Source organism: Podarcis tiliguerta (assembly GCF_965153285.1).
Source record: "Podarcis tiliguerta genome assembly, chromosome: 3".
Lineage (NCBI taxonomy): Eukaryota > Metazoa > Chordata > Lepidosauria > Squamata > Lacertidae > Podarcis > Podarcis tiliguerta.
The window spans coordinates 37,620,443-37,644,708 of record NC_139536.1 but is presented as its reverse complement, the minus strand read 5'-3'; the positions used below and the strand labels follow the sequence as shown (position 1 = coordinate 37,644,708).

General features: G+C 45.7%; 1 protein-coding gene and 1 long non-coding RNA gene across 8 annotated transcripts in view; one reads left to right on the top strand and one right to left on the bottom strand.

The window, feature by feature from the left end:
- LOC310674893 overlaps positions 1–24,266 on the bottom strand; it is a 457,828-nt gene that overhangs the window by 388,864 nt on the left and 44,698 nt on the right. The gene's annotated exons all lie outside the window — the stretch shown is intronic.
- Positions 1–24,266, top strand: part of LOC310674865 (uncharacterized protein) — a 41,736-nt gene that overhangs the window by 3,393 nt on the left and 14,077 nt on the right. For 4 of the 7 annotated variants that reach the window (XM_083434617.1, XM_083434616.1, XM_083434614.1 and 1 more), the window contains exons 2-20: positions 4,184–4,288; positions 7,786–7,947; positions 9,130–9,261; positions 10,109–10,297; positions 11,219–11,302; positions 11,925–12,043; positions 12,199–12,313; positions 12,413–12,499; positions 13,520–13,635; positions 14,597–14,684; positions 15,385–15,464; positions 16,812–16,905; positions 18,558–18,674; positions 19,264–19,526; positions 20,018–20,141; positions 21,651–21,878; positions 22,148–22,303; positions 22,692–22,909; positions 23,990–24,167. In XM_083434617.1, the coding sequence (XP_083290743.1) occupies positions 4,184–4,288; positions 7,786–7,947; positions 9,130–9,261; positions 10,109–10,297; positions 11,219–11,302; positions 11,925–12,043; positions 12,199–12,313; positions 12,413–12,499; positions 13,520–13,635; positions 14,597–14,684; positions 15,385–15,464; positions 16,812–16,905; positions 18,558–18,674; positions 19,264–19,526; positions 20,018–20,141; positions 21,651–21,878; positions 22,148–22,303; positions 22,692–22,909; positions 23,990–24,167 (2,655 nt within the window). The remainder of the gene's footprint in view (positions 1–4,183; positions 4,289–7,785; positions 7,948–9,129; positions 9,262–10,108; positions 10,298–11,218; positions 11,303–11,924; positions 12,044–12,198; positions 12,314–12,412; positions 12,500–13,519; positions 13,636–14,596; positions 14,685–15,384; positions 15,465–16,811; positions 16,906–18,557; positions 18,675–19,263; positions 19,527–20,017; positions 20,142–21,650; positions 21,879–22,147; positions 22,304–22,691; positions 22,910–23,989; positions 24,168–24,266) is intronic. The other 3 variants (XM_083434619.1, XM_083434618.1, XM_083434615.1) reach the window with 1 other exon arrangement.

Here is a 24,266-nt window from a genome sequence, read left to right as displayed (position 1 = left end):
AGCAGAACTACTCCTCATATCATGGTAGAAAATAATTCTGAACAAGGGACAGTTCAGAATCTCAAAGGAGATGATGATGTCATCTTTTTTCTGTAGGGATAAGATGAAACAAAGCACCTGCCTCCTTTGAATCACCACCGAAGTTTCCTTCATTATCATATTTTGCAGTGTCTGATGGTAGTTTTATGCAGATGGATTGATAGAAGCAGCACCAGCCTTGCTTGTCAGAGATAGCTGTAGATCCTGGATAGTTTAATCCTTATTTTGATTACAATGGCTTTTCCATACAACCCTTCCCAAAACTGGGAACAGAGCCCAGGGATTTCTAGTTCTGCCTTGCCTTCTATTATATCATTTCTATTCCATCTCTTATCTGTTGGATTCATCTGCCTTTTTGGATGGCCTGTGGATGATGTAGTGAGAAACCAACGAGCAGAGCATGGTACGGCAAGCCCAGGAAAGGCTTCCCATATCTTTAGTAAGCCTCTAAGTTTCCTTTTTCCATCATGCTTCGCCCACAGGCATGTCAATGATGGGCAGGTTTTTATAGGGGTAGTGAGCAGAGTGATGCTGGTAAAGGCTCGGAGGTACTCAGCTGAAAGACTTCGTATTTCTTTGCAGCAGTGGTTCCTGGGCTTGAAAGAAAAGGCAGTCTGCATTCTGGTGCAGCCTTCTACTTTTGTAATCCAGAGTCTCTCTACATAGTATTTGCCAGTGCTTGAAAACCATACCCAGAGTTGCTTTCATTTCTTGCTCAGACTTGTGTTGTTTTTTTGTATACAGACAACCCTAGCAATGCCCTTTATTCCTGCTATGCTAGTACTAGGCTTGTTTTGAGCAGATCTGAGGGCTGGTTGTTCTGCCTGTATTTGTAAAGTCTATGCATGGAAGGGCTGGCAAATCCCTGAAGAGATGCTTTGTTAAAGCAAACTTTATAGAAGCACCCTTTTAAAATTGGATGTCTCTGAATCACATAAGATCCATTACCCCATTACAAAGGTGCATTACTTGCAACGGTTTTCTAGCCACTTCTCTGCAGAACTTTTATACACTCAGAGAAGAAGAAAGTAACACTGAGACTAATTCTATCCTTGTGACACATCAGCTTTGTGAAATTATGAAACATGCCCCAATGGGATAAACTGAGGACACCCGGCTTATTTCGGTTTTGAGTGAAGTCAGGATTTTGTCAGGTTCTCTGTAGTGTCTGGTAAAGGCATTACCTCACTGTGCTATCTCATAGGCCCCAGGGAAAGCGTCCTCCAAATTGACCTTGACATCTCAGCCAAGAGTCTGTCTATAAGGCCTTCTGTGTTTCCATGGCATTGAGCCTCATATGACCCAGGCTAGTTCTTCCTTTGGATAGACATACATTTGCCCTCATTTGTGTAGTCACACCAGCCAGCAAAGGTTCCAGCCAGTCACTTCTCAGTTGCAACCTCTACTTTCCAAATCAACAGAAAGACTAACTCGTTTCTTGTTTTCACATGTGCTCCCGGCTGCTGCTTGTTGGATGGGATGATATGGCAGGGGAGGGAGGGGAGTCCTGCCTCCGCAATCCAAGCAGAGCAGCTCTGCAGGAAGGATGAGATCATCTTTGTGCTGACAGCCTTGTTTTCCTGCAGCTGATGGATTGAGGGAGCTTCGTATGTAAATAAAGCACTTATGTCACCTGCAAGCTTATCTCCCATTACTGAGCTCTGGCTGGAGAAGGGCCAAGTGGGTTGTGGTGGGGAATATGTGGGCAGGTTTAACCGTGAGCATCTCAGACCACAGGGCACTGTGCCAGACACAGTAACAACCATTCCATAAACAGGATAGGAGCAAAGCATCACCTAATGCACTGATAGGATAGTTGTCCAGGCTGGGAAGTCTAATTTGTTTGTTTGAGCTCCTCATCTCTTGGATGCTTTGATAGTTTAAGTCTTATCTGGATAACAAAATGTATTGCAAAATCCGTCGTGGAATATTCTTGTTCGTATGTGTTTTGGAGAGGAGTAGCCTGGCTTCAGGGGCCTAGCTGATGGTTTTCTTACCCACCCACCCACCCACGCCAGATCTCAGATGTACACTCCAGTAATGAACAGAGGGAGTGTACATACTTCAAAGAAATTGTGATATGGTGATTCATACATTTATAAAACACCCCCACCTCCTGCTAACTGAAGATCTTCTGAGCAGCAAGAAGCTTGTCTTGGGCTATCATTTCTTTGCTTGCAAAACTGAGCCCCCAAGCTTGCATGATCCACCAGAAATCTCAAGAGATTTTGGAGCCCTGTTGGAAATGAGGCATTCAAAGCTACTTAACTTGCCCTAACCAGACCCCTCTGCACATAAATGACACTTGGGCTGCAGTGCAGTTCACAAAAGTTGAAAGCAAGTCCAGAGGGTCTTTCTTCCAAGTAAATGTGCTTAGATGTCTGCTGTTGTAAGCCCAACAATAATTAAACAACCAACAAGCTTATTTAGAAAAGTGCAAGATATTGAATGCTCATATAAGATGGAAATAAACAGTACCAAAAGCCAACATAAACTTCTAATATGTGCTTAAAATGTAGTCATGCTTGAGTGCACTTAAGTGCAAGCTTAACCTCTATTTTTGTTCTTATTCCCAGACCATAGCTTGTCAATACAGTGGTACCTCGGGTTAAGTACTTAATTCGTTCCGGAGGTCCGTTCTTAACCTGAAGCACCACTTTAGCTAATGGGGCCTCTTGCTGCTGCCGCGCCGCTGGAGCACGATTTCTGTTCTCATCCTGAAGCGAAGTTCTTAACCCGAGGTACTATTTCTGGGTTAGTGGAATCTGTAACCTGAAGCGTATGTAACCTGAAGCGTATGTAACCCGAGGTACCACTGTATTCTAATATACCCAGTTTAAGGTTCAGAAGCCACCACCACAGTAGCAAACCACCTGCTCTCCTTTGTTCTGAATCATGAACTCTGAAAAGCAGTTGTGTTCTCTGGAACACAATAAATAATGATGATGCTCCCATGCTGTGTTCATCCTTTGTTCCTTCCAAAAGAAAGTTCTTCATGTCTGCTGAGCTCAGTCACAAGCATGCTACAACCACCTCCAGCAAGTCTCCCCTCAAAAAAATGTAGATTACATAGCTTTGGGTTGGGTGTTTGGGAGCTGATTTACTGTTCCCCCACAGAAACCTATGGTACTTTGTCTAGCACCATGTCACCTTTGCTTCTAATAACATTGGTTGTTCACTTGTGTGAATTGCTTATAGCCCAATGTAGAGGTACCTTCCTTTACTGCTAATGGAAGACAGAGAACAAAATGTTCTGTGTCACTACAGTCCATATCCTTCCTGGTTACATTTGACATTTGTCACTGTTCTGTGCCAGATGTGTTCATTCCTGCTTCCCTCCCCCCTCACCTCCCCCCACCCCATATGCTAAGTCTTTGGGTATAGGTGAAGAACGTTTCTTCAAATTACTTAATTTGATATTTCAGGCTTTGTGGATAAATGTCTGGCATAGGTAGCGCTGAGTGTTTATAAAGATCTGAATCCTGAGAAAGTATAGTTCTGTTAGACTTCAGGGTTTCTGCCTCTTCAGATAACACCTGAAATGTAATGCCTTCCTTTCCTTCTTGATAGCAAATGATATGTAAAAAGAGGTGAGTCCATTGGCCAGAATGTTATGCTTTTTGAGGTGGCTTTGGATATTAACTTTAGTCACGTACTTGCTGGGTTGCTTTGGAAAGTAACGTATTAGCTTCTGTACCTCAGATGTAAAATAGGAATAAGTATTACTCCCATTGCACTGTTCTTCCAAGAGTGAGAGTGGAACTAGGCAGTATTTCCAAATATAATAAAGGATTGAAGAGGGTTGCAAAGTGACGAGCCTTTGCTCCGTATTCTCATGGAATGGCTGCCTGCAGATTTGTGACACAGTAGCAGCTGGCAGATAGGCTTTGTTGAAATTGTGGTTGACTAGCTAGCAAGGGTATGTGATGCTCACCTAAGAACATAATTTGGATGAGACCTTGCTTAATGCTGCAGTTGGGCAAATGTGATGAAGTCTGCCCCTGAGAAGTTTCCTTTCTTCTTCGCTCTGCCGTTGAATCGCGAACAGCCCTTAGTTGTCCAGTTCAAGTATTCTCTAATATTCTTCAGAACTGGATGAGGTTGCACTCTCCTCATCCATTATCTGTTTCCTCCCACTTTTTAGGTCTTTCTCAGAAAAGAGGTGGAAATAGAAGAAGAAAAGCAAGACTCTAGGAGGCCCCAGGCTAGTGGCCATTCTTCATTGGGCAGAGTTGCTCCTCTTCACATGGTATGTGCCTTTATACCCCCTCTAATATATAAGCCCTTTGTTTGTCAGCCTTGGTGACTATTTTGAGTCCTTTCAAATGGAAATAAAGGCAAACTCAATTATAGAATATGGACTGCATGCTTTCATTTTTGTCCTTGTAGAGCAGTGCAGTCAAATGAAGAGGAAGGAATGAGCCCATGAGAATTCCTTGTGTTCCTCGATAGATCATTGAAATCTCAAGGATGCAAAAAGCCTTTACAAATTAATTGTCTCTCCACAGTTTCTCTGTACATTATCTACCTATATAAGTGGAGGTGCACACATTCTGAGGTTTGGATGGAGAGCCTGCGGCTCTCCAGATGCCATTGGACTCTCACTCCCATCAGTTCCAGCCAGCCGGGTCAGTGGCCAGGGATGATGGGAGTTGTAGTCTAAGCAGTGGCGTAGCATGGGGGTGCAGGGGGGGCCGGCCGCACCGGGCGCAACATCTGGGGGGGCGCACTCGCACCCGCAGCTCTCTGCCCCTACCTGGCTCACGGGTTAGGGGGCGCAAATTACTTGCCTTGCCCCGGGTGCTGACAACCCACGCTACACCACTGAGTCTAAGAGAGTTCAGTTTTCCCATCCTGTTCTAAGGGCTGCCTGTGTTGCGGCTGTACATTCTGACTCTGTTAAAGCATGTACAAAAAGCTACCTGAACCAAGGAAGAGCACATTCCATGAGAAGCTGCACAAGTGATTCATATATGGGATGTAGAAGTAGCAACAGAAGATATCTTGTGGTGCAGTCCTGAAAACATTTGCTCTGAAATATTGCCAAGTTCAGTAGAAGTTAATCACCAATGTGTCTGCTTAGCATTGTAGCTTTCGTGATTCGCACGACACCTTTCCAGGTTTATGGGGTCTTGTCTGAAGGGGGAGCTCTCATAGCTTTTCCATGTACAGATGTGTGTTCTTTCAGTGCAGTATATAAACATGTAATCTGGGAGACCCTGGTACCAGTTTGCATATTCTTTCAGCTAATTGGCATCCAGCGTAAAGGACCATTACCAGTTCATCACTTTCTAATGCGTCCTTTGAAAGGCCACCACTCATGCCATGAGAACATGGCATGCCATTTTGTCTGAAGGCACAAGCTAATGGGAAATGTCAGGGTATTGTGCCCGCCTCCAATCTTTCAAAGGCTGTGCCCCACCACAGTCTCTTTTTTGTGTCCTTGTGCAAAGTGTCTTCCTTGTTCATTTCCAGCTTCCCTCGCTATATCCTGCCAGACAAAAATGCAAATGAAAAAAAGTTCTGGGGAAAATGTCATGGGAGGAAATTAGGTTATGCCTGGGGCATGTCCACAAGCTTATCATGCAAAAACTGAACAGGACATCATTAGAAGGGTGATAGCTTAGGCTATAAACAACTATAGATTATCAAGGACTCAGTCATCTATGCTGTAAAGTCCAGTCCCTTTAATAGTGGCTCCCCCCTCCCCCTTCTTGAATAAGAATAAGAATTATTCTTGTTTTCTATAATGTGTCTAGCCATGATCAATTTATGAGGCTGTTGTGCTGCCCCCAGTCTTGATAGGGAGCTACTTTTCCATTGCAGATATGTGTGTCCTTACTGACAACCCTATGCCACTTGCTGTCCTGTTTCTGTTCAGTCTCTTCTGTTTTCATTCCATATTTGTATTCTGAGACATTCCCATGCCAAACCTCTTGGCTTTCATTCAGGTCTCCTTTTTGGATGCCCCTACACTACAACTGGTTCGACAGTGTTGGGGGCCCTCTATGAGGTGATGAGAATTCTTTGCTAGACATCTTTTGCTCTAGAGTCAGTGGCAGAGCATCTGCTTTACATGCAGGGGGTCCCAGGTTCGATCCCTGGCATCTCCAGGTAAGGCTTGGGTTGTCCCCTGTCTGAACCCCTGAAGAACTGCTGCCAGTCAGTGTAGATAGTGATGAACTAAGATGGACCAATGGTCTGACTCAGAATAATGCAGCAGCTTTTGTCTCTCCCCCTACCACCTAGTTTACATACACTTACAGGAAACTTAGGGATGCGGGTGGTGCTGTGGATTAAACCACAGAGCCTAGGACTTGCCGATCAGAAGGTCGGCGGTTTGAATCCCCGCAACGGGGTGAGCTCCTGTTGCTTGGTCCCTGCTCCTGCCAACCTAGCAATTTGAAAGCACGTCAAAGTGCAAGTAGATAAATAGGTACCACTCCAGTGGGAAGGTTAACGGCGTTTCCATGTGCTGCTCTGGTTCGCCACATGACCCGGAAGCTGTACGCCGGCTCCCTTGGCCAATAAAGCGAGATGAGCGCCGCAACCCCAGAGTCGGTCACGACTGGACCTAGTGGTCAGGGGTCCCTTTACCTTTTACCTTATAGGAAACTTATCTCCAGGAATCATTGAGGGTGTGAAACCGATCATTAAACTGGATTGAAACCAGCTTGTGTTTGCAGTGTAGACCTACCCTTAGCATGAACTTTGCTGGGAATATGCGCACAAGCTTTAATTTAAAAATCGTTACATTTCTGAGTCGTGCTCTTTATGCATCATGAACTATTTCCCTCCTGACTTACACCTTCTCTGCTTGACGGTCTCAAATCGTATTTTTCATAAGTGCTCTGGTATGTGTGCTGTCAGTGTTCTGAGTTCAGTAGTGTTAAGCTTCTCTTTCCATGCTCTACCATTTAAGAGCAGCCAGTACTGACCTCTCTTCCTGCAGTGGGATTTGAGATACTGTTTACAAATTTAGCCCTCCATGGTAGTTTGCAGCTGGACCTTGGGCTGAGCTTGGAGGAAAGCCATTTCTGCAGTTGGCTGACCTTAGCGGTCTTGGAGTGGTGACAGAACATTGCATCATTTCTGACCACAAGAACAAAGCCTGGAAGAAATCCAGACTTTCTCCCATTTGATGAGTTACTTAAAATAAGTATCTCTCTAGACTGCTTTTGAGGAGCAGGGTCTGAGCTCATTTGTAAGGCAGGCAGACAAAAAGTCTCCCTGTTTGTTCAGGGAGCAAAGCTCTTTTACCTGAGGGCTGGGAGTTTTGCAGAAATAGGTTTACTTCTGCCGAACCTGAGAGAGGCAAGATGAGATGAAGTTAAAGATAGGGCCTTTCCTCTTCTATGTTTTGCATAGATGACGCCTTAGGCTTGATCTCTGGCACCTTAGTGGATCTCGAGTAGCAGTTCCAGGAAAGAACTTCTAGAGAGTTTTGTCTTCAACTATACCACCAGCCTTGTCCATATGGGCTGAGAAAGATGAACCATTTACTCACTGCGTACAAGATTCTTGCAGTGAACGGATAATACAAAAAAAACCTGAAGGATTTCAGTGGAAGCAAGCTTTAAAGGTACAGTGCATACATAGCCTAAGACTCTATCTTGTTAACTTACTTCACAAGGCCGTCAGTTCGAAACCCCCCTGTAGCTCAATTAGGGCATTGCTGCTTCCCCTTTATCAGACGTGGACCAAATCTAAACAAACTTTTTCTTTCCCTCTGTTTCTCTGTCCTAGATGTCAAGCTGTGCTGTTGCAGGTCCCTGGAAGGAGAATGTCAAGAACATACAGGCAGGCAAAGTAGCAGGGCTGAAGCCTTGCCTCCAGAGCAGCCCAGGGCTGGCCGACCTTTCCAAATGGAGCCCTCACATAGCTCAGTTCAACTGTGACATGATGCAGGTAAAAGAAAATGAGATTGGCAGAGGAACAAATCCCCTTCAGTGTCTCGGTAGAGCAGGAACATGTTCTTCTCTTCTTTCCCATACTACAGTAGAGAGGAAGGGAAGGCAGCCTTTTCCTTGCCAAAGGTCTTTCCTCTGTTAAAGTGAGAGGAACGTGCAGACGGAAGGAGACAAGGTCCCTTGGCTAGAGGGAGGCTGTTTGTTATGGCATGAGGTCATCCTTGGCAGCTTGTCTTTAGGATGGAGGATCAGAGGAGAGGGGGTCAATCCACAGATATCCGATTTCTTTCCCATCTCTTTGAGGTGAAGGGGGCACAGAATAGCAGTCTCAGCCCGGTGGAGGAACATCTAGGTGATAATAAAAGTGTATTATTTTTACATCAGAATGTTTGGGTATGTAGCTTTTGTCATGTGACTTCACAGCAGCCCTGTGAGAAAGGTGGCTGTCATTCTTCTCTGTGCCAGGTGTCTTGAACCAGGAACTCTTAGCAATGGGACTCAGCCACTTTACTTTCTGCAGCACCATGGCTAGTTGTCACGGTGGTAGAAACAGGCAGCCTGTTACCCACATGGCACTCAGGAGTTTAGCATTGGCCAGGTGACACAAGGGACCAATTGCATTCCACCTGCTCTTGTAAAGCTGCTAATTCATGCCTGGCTCTTCAATCTGAGCAGCTCAGACCAAACCCAGGCTGAGCTCTTACACTGCACATAGCAGCTTCTTTGCTCCCCTGTTTTCCAGCTCTTGCTAATCCCAAGCACATAGCTGGAACATGTCTTAGTGCTTGTAGACATGACTATGAGTTTGGTATCTGAAGAGCAGTGTAGATGGGTAACTACATAATTAAGATAAATTAATTCATACTTGTGCCACTCTGTCACTCAGTGCTTGAAGCATCTGCTTAGCATTTTTCCATTCTATGGATTGACTTCTGAAACTTCCGGGGTGGATCTGTGGTGAGGTTAACTCCAGGGCAGCCTTTGCCAACCTGACATCCTCCAGATGTTCTGGACCACAACTCTCATGAGTCCCAGCCAGAGCAGCCATCTGTTCACAACATCTGGATGCTGCTGTAGGGGAATATTGGAAGGAAGTCACCTTTTACCCGGTCAGACTGTTTGCCCATCTAGCCCAATATGGTCTTCTCATCCCATCTTGGCATTTGTCTTCATGTTTCAGGCTGAGAAATGGGTGCGAGCGAAACTCCGAGACCTGAAGGATGGTTGCAGTATTCAGGAATGGGAGCGGGCAGCACAGACGTTACAAAGAGACATGAAAGACTTTGAGAATACCATGATCAAACTGAACCAGGTACAACAAGGTCTCTGGAAGCCCCCTCTCCTCCCTGCTTTGAGTTCTTTAGGTTGCAGCACGGCCCTGAAGAGAGACCTGAATCCTGTTCACCCTTGCTCCCTCTACTGTAGTCCAGCATCTCTGTGTTTCCTCCTGTTTCTGCACTCTTGATTTCTAGAGTTTCCATGAAATCAGTGCTCTGGCAAGACTGGATGACTTTTAAGTCCCGCCTCTCCATGGAATGCAGATTCCATGTTAGGGATCGTTAGGAGAGGGACTGAAAACAAAACCATCAGTGTCATAACGCTGTTATATCTATGCCGAGAGAGCACACTTGCAACAGTGTGCACAGTTTTGATTGCATCACTTCAAGATGGTTATTATCAGAGCTAGGGGGAAAACACAGGAGGCAGTGATGGCCAACAACTTGGATGGCTTTATAAGAAGATTAGACAAATTCATGGAGGATAAGACTATCAGTGGCCACTAGCTACAATGGCTGGGTTCTATCTCCATGGTCAGTGCCAGTATACCTCTGAATACCATTTGCTGGGAATCAGAGGTGGAGCTAGCTGCTCCGGCACGCGGAGTGGTGCACATGCTGTGCACACGGGATGTGGCTAGCTGCCTGCAGGGGCGGGGCGAGCGGTGATGTCACCTCCCCTCAGGGATGACACCCGGGGCGGACCACACCCACCGCACCCCCCTTCCTCCACCAGTGCTGGGAATCACAAGTGAGGAAAGCGCTGATATGCTCAGGTTATGCTTGCAGGCTTCTCACAGGTGACTGTTTGAACAGGATGTTGGGCATCATCCTGATCCAGCAGGGCTCTTCACGTGCTCTTATGTTCTTTCCCATCCATAGATGGGTGACCAGCTTACTGTCCAGTCAAACTCCAGTGCCGAGATAGCGAGGCGACTACAAACCCTGTGCGAACAGTGGCAACTGCTGAAGCAGATGGCAGCAAATCAGAGCAAAGCAGTGAGCGGACTCAGAAACTTACAAGAGTTCAACCAGAAAGCTGAGCAACTAGAAGCTTGGATCAGGCAGAAGGTGTGTGCCAAAGCAGGGCCAACCCTCAGTTCCCCTGTTTCTGCAGCATGTATAATATATATCTATTCTGACCTGATCTCCCTTAGGATAGAAATGTAATAATAATGAGAATAATAATAATGAGAGCTAGGGAAGAGCTATACAGAGCCATAGGGAAGAGGAATTTATGTTTTGCCTGCAGATGCCGGACACATATATGGAAGGATCTCCCCAGCTGGTCAGATTTTTCTGAAATCCACCTATGGAATTAACTCAATAGATTACATTTTAAAAAGAAAGCATTCAAAAAATCTTCCAAGGTTTTGGAGCAAAGGTCAGAAAAATTTGGACAGTAGTTGGTTACGGCAGATAGGGAGCTAAGGCAGTCATTTCCCCATGGCATCTATAGTTTGCTTTCTCCCCTGTCTGCTGACTTCACTGGCCATCTAATAGCAATTTCCATGTGCTCTTGTCTTCGCCCCCAAATTCCATTCCATAACAAGACGTTCTAAATTCTTAGAAATCCTAAATCTTTAAAAGAGGAAAACAGCCCTGAATACAAAAATAGAAGCAAGATTAATTGATTTTCATAATTTCCTTTCCATTTGGCCCTTGGGGCTCTTGCTTGCCTAGATGTAGAGAGTTAGAGGGGCGTATGTAGAATCCTCTGTCTTCATACGGCTGGAATGTAGCCTATTGTACAAAGGTTAGAGTGACACCCTTGGCTCTGCCTACCTTTGCCTCTAGTCCTGCCCAGGAGGGAATATTGCCTTTGGAGTGAAAATGGTTCCCCACTCCTAGTCTACAAATTGGAGTCTGTATTCTGAAGAAAAACCAAACCACTCCACTTGCATCTCTTAGGATTGGGATGAAATTGTAACACTGCAGTCACTGTGCCTTCAATATCTCATATATTCTAACCATTTCTATCTGTCCCTCTAGGAAGAGAAACCTTTGCTAACTGCCCTGCTACAAGAGAATGCAGACAAGATTCAGCTTACCCGACGCATCCTTGACTTGAAACAGGTGACAGTCTTACTGACAGTCATGTGGGATTCTCTTCTCTGTACAGTGTTGGGGGTGTGTGTGGTTCTGACAGTGCTGTTGTACCTGGGGTGCTTGCAGTTAGGCTTTGCATCCTAGCTCAGATGATATAAATGCCATTGTAGTTCATACCTAGGTCCTATTGGGGTAGCAAGAGGGTAGCCTGGTACAGTCCTTCATCACATTTTGCAGCTGCCATCTGCAAGAACAGAAAGGCACCACTGTGAAAATTTTGTCTCTTGTCTGTACTGGATAGTACTACTGTTTTCTCAGCCCTCCATCCCCTCCTCCCTGCAATTTGGGAATAATAATTCTTGGCCTGCATCATAGTTGTTGCAAGGATTGCTGAGATAATGTATGAGAAGTACTTGGAACACCTGAAAGCACTGTAAAAAAAAGTTGATGCTTAATTATTATCGGGAGCTCCTAAGCTCCCTTTGAAAACAACTTCTGAGTACAAGGTTTATTCTGCTGGGGCTCAGTTGGCAATGCCAGTAGCGGTTAGCTTCTTATGAGGTCATACTTTTATAGAAAGTAAGTTTATGTTATTCCTCTTCTCCCCCGCCTCTCCTCCCCTTTTCTCTCTCTCTCTCATCCAACTTAGGAGGAGCAGCAGTTCCAGGCCCTGCATGAGGAAATGAACAGCCTGGCTCACAAACTTGAGAAGCAGGGGAAGAGTGAGAGCAGGAGCATTATGGCACGACGCAAGCATCTCAATAAATTGTGAGCTAGAGCAGGATCTGATGGGGGAAGAGAGATGGGCATTAGGATGGGCTATGGAATCATCTGACCGCATTTGCTTTACTTTAACTGTCAAGGATGTGCAGGCTAAGCTGCTTCCCCGTTCCTAAGATCCTTCTGCCCGTTTCACCTTCCAGGTGGCTGCGGCTCCAGGGGACACTGAAGGAACACCATGAGACCCTGCAGTTGGCTCTGGAAGCCGCTGCCTTCGTCCAGCAAGCAGAAGTGCTCCTTGGGGCCATCCATGCAAAGGTAGATTCTAGAGCAGTTTCCAAGAGGAGGTGGTGGGTGCTTTCTAAGAACTGCATTGCTACTTGTTTCGGGGCTTAACGCCTGTTGTTTCTGTTGTAGCGGAGGAATCTCTGTGGAGTGGGGAAACAGAGGGAACCTGAAACCAGCCCAGACCTGGATGTCAGGGATTTAGCTAGTCAGGTCATGGTAAGTTGGGCAATGCCCAGGAACATGACTTGGAGCCCCTCCAGATGCCCTATTTATTAAGCATTCATCTTGAGTTGCTCACATAGAGGTCGGAGTATATTCAGTCTTTATTGAGCAATGATTCTGATTTGTTTGTGGGGTGGTTATACAACAATGAGCAGCTGTCCTGCATTCATCCTGATGTGTTGATACATATTCATGTTAGCCTTTTGTTCATCCCACACTTTTCAGTGCATTTTCCTTTCACTTTCCAAACTACAAAAATTCTTGATTTTTTTTTTTTAAATGGATTTGTGATAGGGCAGCAGAGTGCTTTGATCCACTTTAATTGCACAAAACCAAATTTCTGGTATGTGCTTGAATCCCTTCCACAAAATAATGACAGTCTGGTGGCACGCTTAAAGAAGATGTGGGGGGTGGTCAAAGGTGTTTTTTTTTAAAAAAAAGTTGGTGGCATGTCCACTTCTCCCTAAGTTTAGAGAGCAACTTGTCATCCTGTAAATGATGAACTAAGCAAGATGGCCTGGACTCAAAAACTGATATCCAGCTGAAGTATCAACATCTGGTATATATCCTACCCCTCCACTGCTGGAGTGCTTGTATCCAAAGTGATGTGCTCATGCTGGTTTTCTGAAAGAAGCTCAGTTTTCAGCAGAAGCTCCTGAATGCTGAGGAATGATCCACAAGAAAGGGAGCTGAATCCTGCATTGTCACGCGTTTGCTGCTGAAAGTCTAATTCAGCATCTTCTTTGGAGGCAGTCTATAGATTAGACATGCACAATTTGTCACCCATTAAGATGTATGGTAGCCCACCAGGGGCTGAGCAAACCACTTGGTTTTAGGGCTGAGCAAACCACTTGGTTTTAGGGAACCAGGGGCTGCTGGTCACATTGCTCATATGCTACATGATATGTATAGCTAGTGAGGTGTGTTTATCTTGATGGGTCAGGTTAATTTAAGACAAGTGACCAGTTGTCACTCCTGCTCACTCATTCATTGCCAGCCTTTTTTTCCACCCAGATGCTAGATGTGACCGTGTCCCAGTTGACAAGCCTCCATCCCAGCCTAGTAGCACGGGTCTCTCTCAAGCATCAAGATGTGAAGGAGAGCTGGGCCCAGCTCCAGCAGTTATTGAGGTATTTGCTGAATGCCTAATTTTTGTCTCTCTGCATGAGGTGGATCCTGAGCTGGTTAATGATTATATCTAGCAAATGTCTCTAATTTGGGCACGCCAGAGCCATTGTTGACAATACTACTACCATTTTCTGTTTTGTTGTGCGCCTTTAACAGGAGTGTGCCATACAGAAACTAAGCAGGTGAGGAGTCTACTGTGCCTGGAAAAGCTTTGCATTCTACTGATATTAGATGCACAGGAGCAAAACTGCTAGGAAAAGGTGGCAACCCTGACAATGTCCCCCCCCCCCCCCATTTCATTCTTTTGGAACAAGGAGGTACTATGCATGGTAGTTTAATCACAATTTTTTGAGGTTGTAGGCCTTCAGGCAATGCATTTGTTTAGATTTTTAAGTTATGAATATGCAGCCTATATGTGTGGGTGCTGAGGGTGGCATCTGTTTCCCTCTACCAGTCAAGGCAAAAGACAGTTTAGGAAGTAAAAGGAAGTCACCTCTTTTGCTTACCATCAGCACTTACTTACTATCTTCCTTGATGTGAGTAACTTGAGGAAACTTTCACTAATGTGGAACTCTGGAGACAGAGATGGCCTCTGCTCCAGCAACAAGGCTAAGCCAGCAGCACTGTGACTATCACTGTAACTTCGGGATGCTCTACCCAAGACATTCCTCTCGCAACAAAAGCTGAAAGCATAATGAAAGCTGAAAGCATAATGGGTCAGAATAAAACAACCTGAGAAAGCTGAAGACCCGAGACACTCTACCTTGGAATACCGAGTATTGAGCTGCTCTGTGCTCATTTGGCTTGAGAACCAGGATTTCTTCGAGGATGTCTGCATTTATTCTGTGGTGATTATCATCTCACTTTTCTGCCCTTTTCTGTTCTCTACTCTAACAGTTTTCTTTGTTTTTTCACTTCTCTGCTTCCCCTCGCTCCTATTGCCCCACTACTGGCTTCAACCAGGAGATCAATTGATTCCCCGAATCGTGAGCAAGTGAAGATCATGTCCAACAGTGCAGGGAGAGAGGCTGGAGGAAAACCTGTATGGGAGGTAAGAAAAGTATTCAAGATAACACCTCAAGATCTCCTGGGTACTGTGTGTAGATGACCAGCCTCAGAGCATCCTCCATTTGTAAGCCATGTCTCATGGGTAAAATGAGCATAGCAACAAGCAAGACTAGTCTGTCAATCTCAGGTGGCCACACTTGGGCCAGAACTGGTGGCTCAAGTGTCCCTGCAGACAAGGAGGGTCTCTGTAGCCTTCTAGGCTGTAGCCTTCTTGTTATAACATGGTGGTACTTAAAAGCCCAAACCAGTGCAATTACTTTTTATGGTGAGGAAAAGCAGAGAGGAGTGCTATGTACTCTCTCGCCCTGAATTAGTAAAGAAGACCACTTGTGATTGCTCCTAAGCAGTGGTCTGTTTGCTTTACCAGTATCCCAGAACAGACTTCATGCTACTTAAGTTTTTTTGGCCTCAGCCAAGCTCTAACACAAGAACGTTGCAGCTGGCAAAGGTGGGGAAGAGGAAGAGGATGGTGAGTGGCAAATTCACCCCCCTTTCTCCCACAAGGTGGCACCTGGGAAGAATGCAAAATGCTTGGCATTGGGCCAAGAGCTGGATTAAGACAGATCTCTAGGAACTGGTTCCATAATTTTGGAGCCACTTCAGAGTTCAGACAAGGTCCTGCCCAGAGTCTTACCTCTCAGGATTCTGAGCAAAATATATTCTTACTCTTCTTTTAATCCTAGATATGGAAGGACATCCAAGGAAGCCAAGAGGGCAACACAGACTCACCAGGCAAGGAGGCCATCACCAGTGACAGCAGGAGGTATTGGCACACACAGTGCTTTCCTGGGAGAGGAAAGCTTGGGGAAAGCTATGTGGGAAGTGGTGAGGAGAAACTGGGACAGGGGAGGGTAGAAGTTGCTTATTGGGATCTGCTTTGTTGTTTAGCAACAATTCACTATGGGAAAGAATTTATCTCTTACTCCTAGCAGGAGAGCCAGTGTGGTGTAGTGGTTAAGAGCGGTAGTCACGTAATCTGGGTAACCGGGTTCGCGTCTCCGCTCCTCCACATGCAGCTGCTGGGTGACCTTGGGCCAGTCACAGTCTCTCAGCCCCACTCACCTCACAGAGTGTTTGTTGTGGGGGAGGAAGGGAAAGGAGAATGTTAGCCGCTTTGAGACTCCTTAAAGGGAGTGAAAGGCGGGATATCAAATCCAAACTCTTCTTAGCAGAGGGGCTGGCCCTTTGAAGTTGAACGGGTTTGGGGGTCCATGTGGTCTTGGCACTAAGCCCAGCCTCATTATGGGTAGAAGCCGAGAGCTCCACAGAAAAACAATGAAGCTGTGAGGTTGAGCCCACCACCCAGTGGCTTCTAGTTGAATCTAAGTGGCACCTGCAACAAAATGCTCAGTTCAGCTTTCCAGTCAGTCATGCCCCCTTCCATTCAATTTTTCCTGGTTTTCGGTCACTCTCTTCGGTTGTCAGCATTCCATGGCCACATTGAGCATGGATGCTTTAGTTACATTAAGACCTGCACTCAGAGAATTGAGTTCGCTATTGGTTATAGAATGCAAACTGCCTTCACTTCAAATAACAAAGAATCTTAAAGACTCCCACATTTATTATAGCAGAAGCTGTCATAACAAATTTGTCAGAGTGGAATTCAATGTTGCACTATTATGAGCATTCCATCTGCACAAGCATTTCTGGAGGAGATGATCCCTCCCTCTCCTAAAGGGCTGTCACATGGAAGATGAAGCAAGTTTGTTTTCTCCTTCTCTGGAGGGTAGGATTTGAACCAATGGCTTCAACTAACAAGGAAGATTCCAACTAAAAATCAGAAAGAACTTTCTGGCAGTAAGAGCAGTTCAACAGTGGAACAGACTACTCAGGAGGTGGTGGGCCTCCTTCCTTGGAGGTTTTTAAGCTTAGGTGAATCCTACCCAGTATTTAAAGTGCAAAAAATACCCCCAACAGAGTAATATGGCTACACTTCTGAAAAGCCATTAAAATGTGTTGTGTTTTAGGGTGATCTCGGTATGTATAAATGCTCTCTCTCTCTCTCTCTCTCTCTCTTTCTGTGGTGTTTCATACATGTGTACTTGATGTGGCAGTTATCAAGCAATGGATTGGAATATATGGCCTCACCCTAATTTTCTGTCTTCTCCAGGAGGAGGAAGAAGCTTCTCTGGCATTCAGATGCCTTGAAGGACCTGCCCCAGCAGGAGGCACACCTTCAGGACTTCTGCCAGGTTGCTGATGGGGTAATGTCTCTCCGCAAGCTTCACCAAATCCCCAAGTCTTTGTCATTCTGCAGCCCACATAGATTCCCTTACTGTGGTAGTAATTCTGGCTTCCCTTGGGCTGCTGGTAGGCTGCCACTTGGCTGAAGAACAGGCCTAGTCTACAAGCTTAGCTGAATGAGGTGGTTATCGGAAATCAAAAGCAAAATGTTGACAAATTTATTTTTAAACCTTGAGTTAATGAAGAGGAATCTTGTGTTTCAAATACCCAAGTATTTAAGCAGGTTTGTAGAATTAAAGTGTGTTTCAATTAGGACTGTTGTGGGTGGTAAGACGAAGTGAGGCCTGAGAGAGGCCTGTTCACCAGGGATGCTCCCAATTCCTGCCCAGCCTAGGGTTGCCACCTTTGTTTTGACAAAATACATGACAGAGCGGGGAAGGGCAGTTGGGGTGTGTGTGATTCCCCCCCCCCCCCCATGATGAAGTGACTTCAAAGCAAACCATTGTAATCTACTGCAGCCTGACAGGATGGCCCCTCTGGAATTTGACACACACACACACACACACGTAAACCTGTCTGTGCTTGGCTACCCAGAGCTTTAATACATGACCTTTCACACACCCTTTCAAGCACATGCATTTGGAGAGGATCCCTAACTTGGCAGAGAGAGAGAGAGAGAGAGAGAGGAGAACTGAAATACAGGACAAAACTGTATCAATACAGGATGTAGCATCTTACATTGAAATACAGGACAGGTGAGAACCCCTAGCCCAGCCTGAAAAAGGCATTTTCTGGGTCCCACAAGAGATTTTGTTTATTTTTTGCATTTCTATCCCATCTTGTTCTCCAAGGAATTCAAGATGGTATTCATAGTTCTCCCTCTCCCCACAGCAACACTTTGAAGTAGATTAGGCTGAGAGGCAGTGACTCTCCCAAGATCACCCTGTGAGCTTGAGTGGGGATTTGAACTCTGGTCTCCCAGGTCCTAGAGTCTGACCTCCAACCACTGCACCACACTGGATCTGTTAATACCTCCCCAAGAGGGACAATGGCTTCTACTCTTAGAGCATATCTGAGGAGGGAACTGAACAAATGGGGACCATGGCTCAGTGACGGAGTGCATGCTTTTCATTCTGAAGATCCTAGGCTCAGTCCCCAGCATCTCCAGTTAAAAGACTCTCTGGTAAAAGGGCTAGAAAAGACACACACAGACCCTGTAATTCAGACCTTGTAATTCAGCTGCCTATCACTAGATGAAACTGGAGTAGATAGTCCAGCAGTCTGACATGGCTTCAGTCAGATTCATATATTTGAATTTTATTTATACCCCAAAAAAAAAAAAAATTGTATCCTGCTTTTCCCCGTCAAAAAGTCAGTGCAACTTGCAATGTTTTAAAAAGGCATAAAAATAGCAACCCATCATTAAAACATAATTACCAGGTTAAAAGCAGCACCCAAGGGCCAAAACTAATCACCAATAAATCAAAGCATGAAGTAACGAACAGAATCAAAAACTTGTTAAAGAGAACTGCTTTCATTTGCTGTCCGAACACATACAGAGAGGATGATAAGTGAACATCCTGGGGCAAAGAGTTCCACATATGCAGAACCACCACAGTGGGAGCCCTTTTCTTCATATGTCTTAATGGTATGTGTGTGCTGTACATCTTAGGAGCTACACAAGTGGAGTCCTCAGATGGAAGATGCCCTTGAGGAACTGGAGGATCTCTGGGAGGAACTGAGAAGGCGGCACCAAGAGAATGGCGTGGCCCTGAGGGAGATTGATACAGTGAGTAGTGTCTCACCTTTCCCTTTTGGAAACATGGTGTGCCAGTTTTTCACATCCTGTGATCTCATGGCACTGCGTGTTTCTCCACCCTTGCTGGCAACAACCAAATGATGCAGCGTGGAGGCAAATGAAATCTACGCCATCGTCAGATGAGACGAACTATGCTAGACATTAATAAAAGGTTTTGGGGTGGAAGGGGGTGAAACAGCTGCCGTCCTTGGCAGCTGCTCTGTGTTGTGGGTAACATGTAGTCTCAGCCTCACTCAAAAGACCCTAGCAATTCTAATATTTGTAGCTCTATCCCTGACAAAGGTCACATTTCCTGTTCAGTTGGATTGCTTGCCTGTCATCCATGCACTGAAAAGTTTAGCCGTAGGGAACAGATTATTTGTGGTGTAGTGTTCAGTTTCTCCCACAGTTAGACATTTGAACCTTGGGATTAGGATACACTCTCTTATTTATTTAAGAAAGTTGTTTGCCATCTTTCAGGGCAAAGGCCTTCTCTTGCAGAGGACAGTGCGCAATCACTTTCTTGTCATATTCAGGCTGGCGGGGCTGCCTTGCTCATGCCACTCCTTTCTGTTTGCAGGCTCTGCGGTTGGTTGGGGAGGTAGAAGAGGCTGAGTGTTGGCTAGAAACTGTGCTAGGCTTGCTCTCTGAGCCAGAAGCAACAGCAGCAAAGAACCTTGATGACCTCCATGGGGACCTAGAGAAGGTTGGCACCCTGGAGAACCAAGTGGAGGCGTGGCATATTAAGCTTCAAGCCCTGCAGGAGGAAATGAAAATGGACTCCTCCTCGGAACACACAGCAGCTGCAATGATTCATAGAAAAATGGAACGAGTGAAGGAAAAGTGAGTTCTTGGGAACAAAAGAGTGTTCTCTGTATGGAGGTGGTGTAGGAAGGAGACTTGGCTTCTGAAAAGCTGGAGAAGGAGAAGAGGTTACTTCAGGGTGGAAGAATGGTTTCAAAGGAATAGATGCAGGCAACCAAGGAGGAGGAGAGAGCCAGGGTTGTTGTTTTTTAAGTTTCCCTTGTCGTAGGAGCATAGGAAGCTTCTTTCTGCTGAGTCAGACCATTGGTCCATCTAGCCCAGTATTGTCCTCACACTATATAAGCAGCAGTTCTCCGGGATTTCAGACAAAGATGCTGGGGATTGAACGTAGGTCCCTCTGCATGCAGAGAAGATGTTCTACCACTGAGCTGTAGCCCATGTTGTTCTAGACCTATCTCTCATCTCCAACAGCTTTGTCTGTCCAAATTGAAATTGTGTATGTTTAGGCAGCAGGTAGCATTGCTCTCGTGAAATACGCTTTTAGGAAGATGTCGTGGTTTCCTTCCCAGGTTCACCTGTGTGCAGGAGGCTCTCCAGCGCCGAACGTCAGACTTGAAAGATGCCCTGGTTTTAACCGAGTTCTTGCAGAATGTGCATATGGAAGAAATGCTGAGTCACAGGAACCAAGTACAGGTGAGAAGCAGAGAAGACGTGGGCCAGGGAAGGGAAGAATGAGGTGATGTGCAGAGGTGTGGTCTGAATTCCGTCCTGTCATAGGAACATAGGAAGCTGCCTTATAGCGAGTCAGACCATTGGTCTGCCCAGCTCACTACTAACCAGGCTGACTGGCAGCAACTCTCTAGGGTTTCAGATAGGGAGTCTCTCCCAGCCTGGAGATGCAAGGAATTGAACCTGAGACCTTTTATGTGGAAAGGAGATGCTCTGCCACGGAACTACAACACTTCCCCAGAAGGGTCAGAGTTCAAAAATAACAAGCAAGGGGCTTCTCGCTTTATGTTTAGTTTGAACAATGAGGGAGCATGGCGCTGAAGGGACACACATCTCCATAAAAGTCCCTTGTGCTGCATTGTATCTAAGTGGTCAGATTAGTGACACAGGAACAGTTTGCGTGACTCTCCTGTTTGGGTTCACATGATTTCAGTACAGCTAAGTTCTATCACCATTCTAGCTCTGGTCGCATTTAGTCATGGAACCCCTAACTATAATGCCACAAATTGCAACTCTTGACAATGTTGGTTAATTGGCTACTGCTGCTTATTGAGGCCTTATCTTACTGATATCCACTGGCAAGTATCTGGGCCTTCAGTGAGGTGGCAGAAATTAGCTTCCCAGCTAAATATATCAGGACTTAAGATCAGTGTTGGAAATTGAAGGCACTTTTATTTCAATTTGTTTTTAGTTTATAAGCATAGTTTCATCACTGCCAGTTTTTAATGCGTAGCATCTTTTACATTTGCTGGTGTTGGGTCTTCGTTAGTTTGAAATGTTGGTTATATCACATGTTCTTTGTTGCTGCTTTTAGAAATTGGGTGTTGGCTCTGAGTTATATTATTAGTAGATTGCATGGTTTTATTTATTATTTTGATGTATGTTGTGGTAGATACAATTAGTAGTAGAACAAAGATATAACCAATCTATTATCATCATTAGGGACGCGGGTGGCGCTGTGGGTTAAACCACAAAGCCTAGGACTTGCTGATCAGAGGGTCGGTGGTTCGAATCCCTGTGACGGGGTGAGCTCCCATTGCTCGGTCCCTGCTCCTGCCAACCTAGCAGTTCGAAAACACGTCAAAGTGCAAGTAGATAAATAGGCGGGAAGGTAAACGGCGTTTCCGTGTGCTGCTCTGGTTCGCCAGAAGAGGCTTAGTCATGCTGGCCACATGACCCAGAAACTGTACGCTGGCTCCCTCGGCCAATAAAGCAAGATGAGCGCCGCAACCCCAGAGTCGGCCACGACTGGACCTAATGGTCAGGGGTCCCTTTATCTTTACCTTATTATCATCATTATTAATATTATTAATATTGAGTTGCTTTAGTCAAGCCTCTCTCTTGAAGTTTCACTTTCCTTCTCTGTAAAGTAGGAATCATGGCAATTTGCTCAGAAGACTTCTGTGAGAGAATTAACAGGGTGGCCTGTCTAGATTGGTACCCAATATTATTCATGTACTTGTTTTGCTTTAGGCAGTGCCGAACCAGCTAGGCTCCCAAGAGCCTCTGCAGCTTCTCATAGCCCAGAGTGCTCAACAGCTGAGCAATGAGGACATGAACAGGTCACTGGAGGAACTGCAAGAAGCAGTGGACATGCTGAACAGTGTTGTGAAGGAGCGCGAGCGGGCCATGGAGGCAGTGACCAAGACAGAGAATCTGAAGTGCTTTGTGCAGGCCTTGTCAAGTGGGGAGGAAACTAAGGTAAGAGAGGGTTAAGAGGGGCTGCGTGCTAGAAAAATCCCTCTTCCCTAGTGGTTAGATGTGGAAAGCCTGTACCACTCCATCCTTCAGTGTTGGTTATTGTATTTGGGCAAGAAGCTACAAAATCTATCTTCTTGTTTCATAGAGGTGGACTGACCACCTATTAAATGCTACCAGCATTGCAGTTCCAGCTTTGGTTTGGTTGTCCAAGCAGCCTGTAGCACAGAGAACTGTTTCTCAGTGTCGCCTTTCTTTTTTCAATTTTTCAGCTGGCCTGGGTCACCTCACGGATCAAGACAATGAGGAACAGAGCAGAAACACTGGCTCAGGACATAATGCAGGCAGAGAGAAGCTTTGCCACAGTGAAGAGTGAGGCAGATCTTCTGGAGCTGCAGGGGCTCATGGAAAGGCAGAAAGAGATAGAGGTGAGATCAAAAGGCTATTTGAGGGCTTGTAACAAGCACCCCATATAACCAGTGTTTCTCATGGCAATGTTGGAGGAGTGCTAAATCAGGCATTACACACACCTTGGAAGTCTGTTCTTCCACCCAGCACCATTGTAAATTGCAGGTTGAGATTGTTATGCAGGTTTAGGTTTGACCATTGGTTCTGAGCTCACACTTTTTTAAATGGGTCAGCATAGATCTGATGTTTGATTATACTGCCCTGTTGTTTGTTTGGCTTCCTAAAGCCAGTTGGGAGTCTCATGCTTGTTTTTAGATTGGGCAAGCATTTTCTATTGGGAAGGAGCCAGGAGTTCCCCATTCGAAAGCCCTGTTGCTAGCCTGAATCCTGTGGTCTTGTATTTCATAGAGTGAAATGTCTAGCCTGGAAGGGGACATGGAGAAACTAGAGAGAGCCTTCATTGAGCTGGAAGATTGCTGTCTGATTGAAATGCCAAATGAGTCCAGAAGAATCAGTGAAACATTGGAGGCTTGGAAAGATCTGCAAAAGCTGGTGTTGGGAAATGCAGTTCATGGACAGCAAGCCGCTCATTTGCGACAATTCTTCAGAGCTTATTTAGCCATTATGTAAGTCAGTAGACCTTAGTGGACTCATCCTGTCCCTTGAAAGTTTGTTTTGCAATGTCTGACTCACCCATTTGTGATATTAAGCCCCCATCTGGAAGCACCCCTTATTTTCAATTGCGCTTGGGGAATATCCATCTTATCTACTTTGAAGTCAGTCCAGCAAGCTTGAGTCTCAGCATCAATTCTAACTCCCGTTCACACACCTGGGTGGGGTGGAGGTGGGGCAGGGTGGAAGTGAGGTTTGGGACCTTGCAGGGGTACCTGCGCAACCAGGTGGTTGCTCCCGTTGGTGCACCGGTGAAGGGCTGAGCTTGCTGCTGTCCCAGCCCAGCACCATCCAGGCAAGTGGCAGCAATGCCTGCATTGAAATGGCAGCTGCACCCCACCAAATATTCTCTTACTGAAATTGGATGCAACTTCAGTGTCACACGTCACAACTTATCTTGCATTTATTTTGGTGCAGTTACACATGCCCTGGATGTTGTGATTTAGCTGCAGATTTCCTGAGTATTTACTCCTCTTTGCTCACACATTTGCCAAGACTGGTGATTTGCTTGTGAGATGTAACACCAACTTTTCCATGGAAGGGCTTAGTGTGTAGATTGTTTTGCCACAATGGAAGCAGCCCTTAGTGCAGGCATCCCCAAACTCAGCCCTCCAGATGTTTTGGGACTACAATTCCCATCATCCCTGACCACTGGTCCTGTTAGCTTTGTAGTCCCAAAACATCTGGAGGTCTGAGTTTGGGGATGCCTGCTTTAGTGGTTAACAAAGAGAGAGAGAAACTATTTTTACTGGGACACAGTAAATTTAATACTGCTTTAAAAGGCCTGGGGAAATGGTATGTTTCTTAACTGTATGCCACTACTTGAAAGACAAAGCTGTCTAGAGGCTGAGACAACTTGATGCAGAATAGGTTTTTACTGGGATTCTTCCAGGTTTCTCTATCAATTGGTAAGTACCCTGATCTGTAGCTTTGTTGGAAGGGTAGAGGAGAAATTGAGCTGCAGTTTTGTGAGGTGTTAAGACACATTTCTTCTGGCCATATTCATAGTTGCTCCTCCTTCCTTGACTCTCCAGCTCCTGGACAGAGGATACTCGGGCACAGATCTTCTCTGAGACTATGAGTACCCACGGTCTCTCAGAAGCTCAGTGGGAAGACCTGGAAAGTAACATGGAGACTAAGTTCAAGGAGTTTGAGGAGCTGGCAGCAGTTGGATGGAAACTGGTAGCTGAGGAGCACTGCTTGAGTGAGACAGTAAGTGTGGCAGGCCATGATACGCAATCTTCCTACATGCCTGCAGCATCCTTTGGGGAACAACCTCCCATCCCACCTCACTGCCCTTTTCTTTCTTTT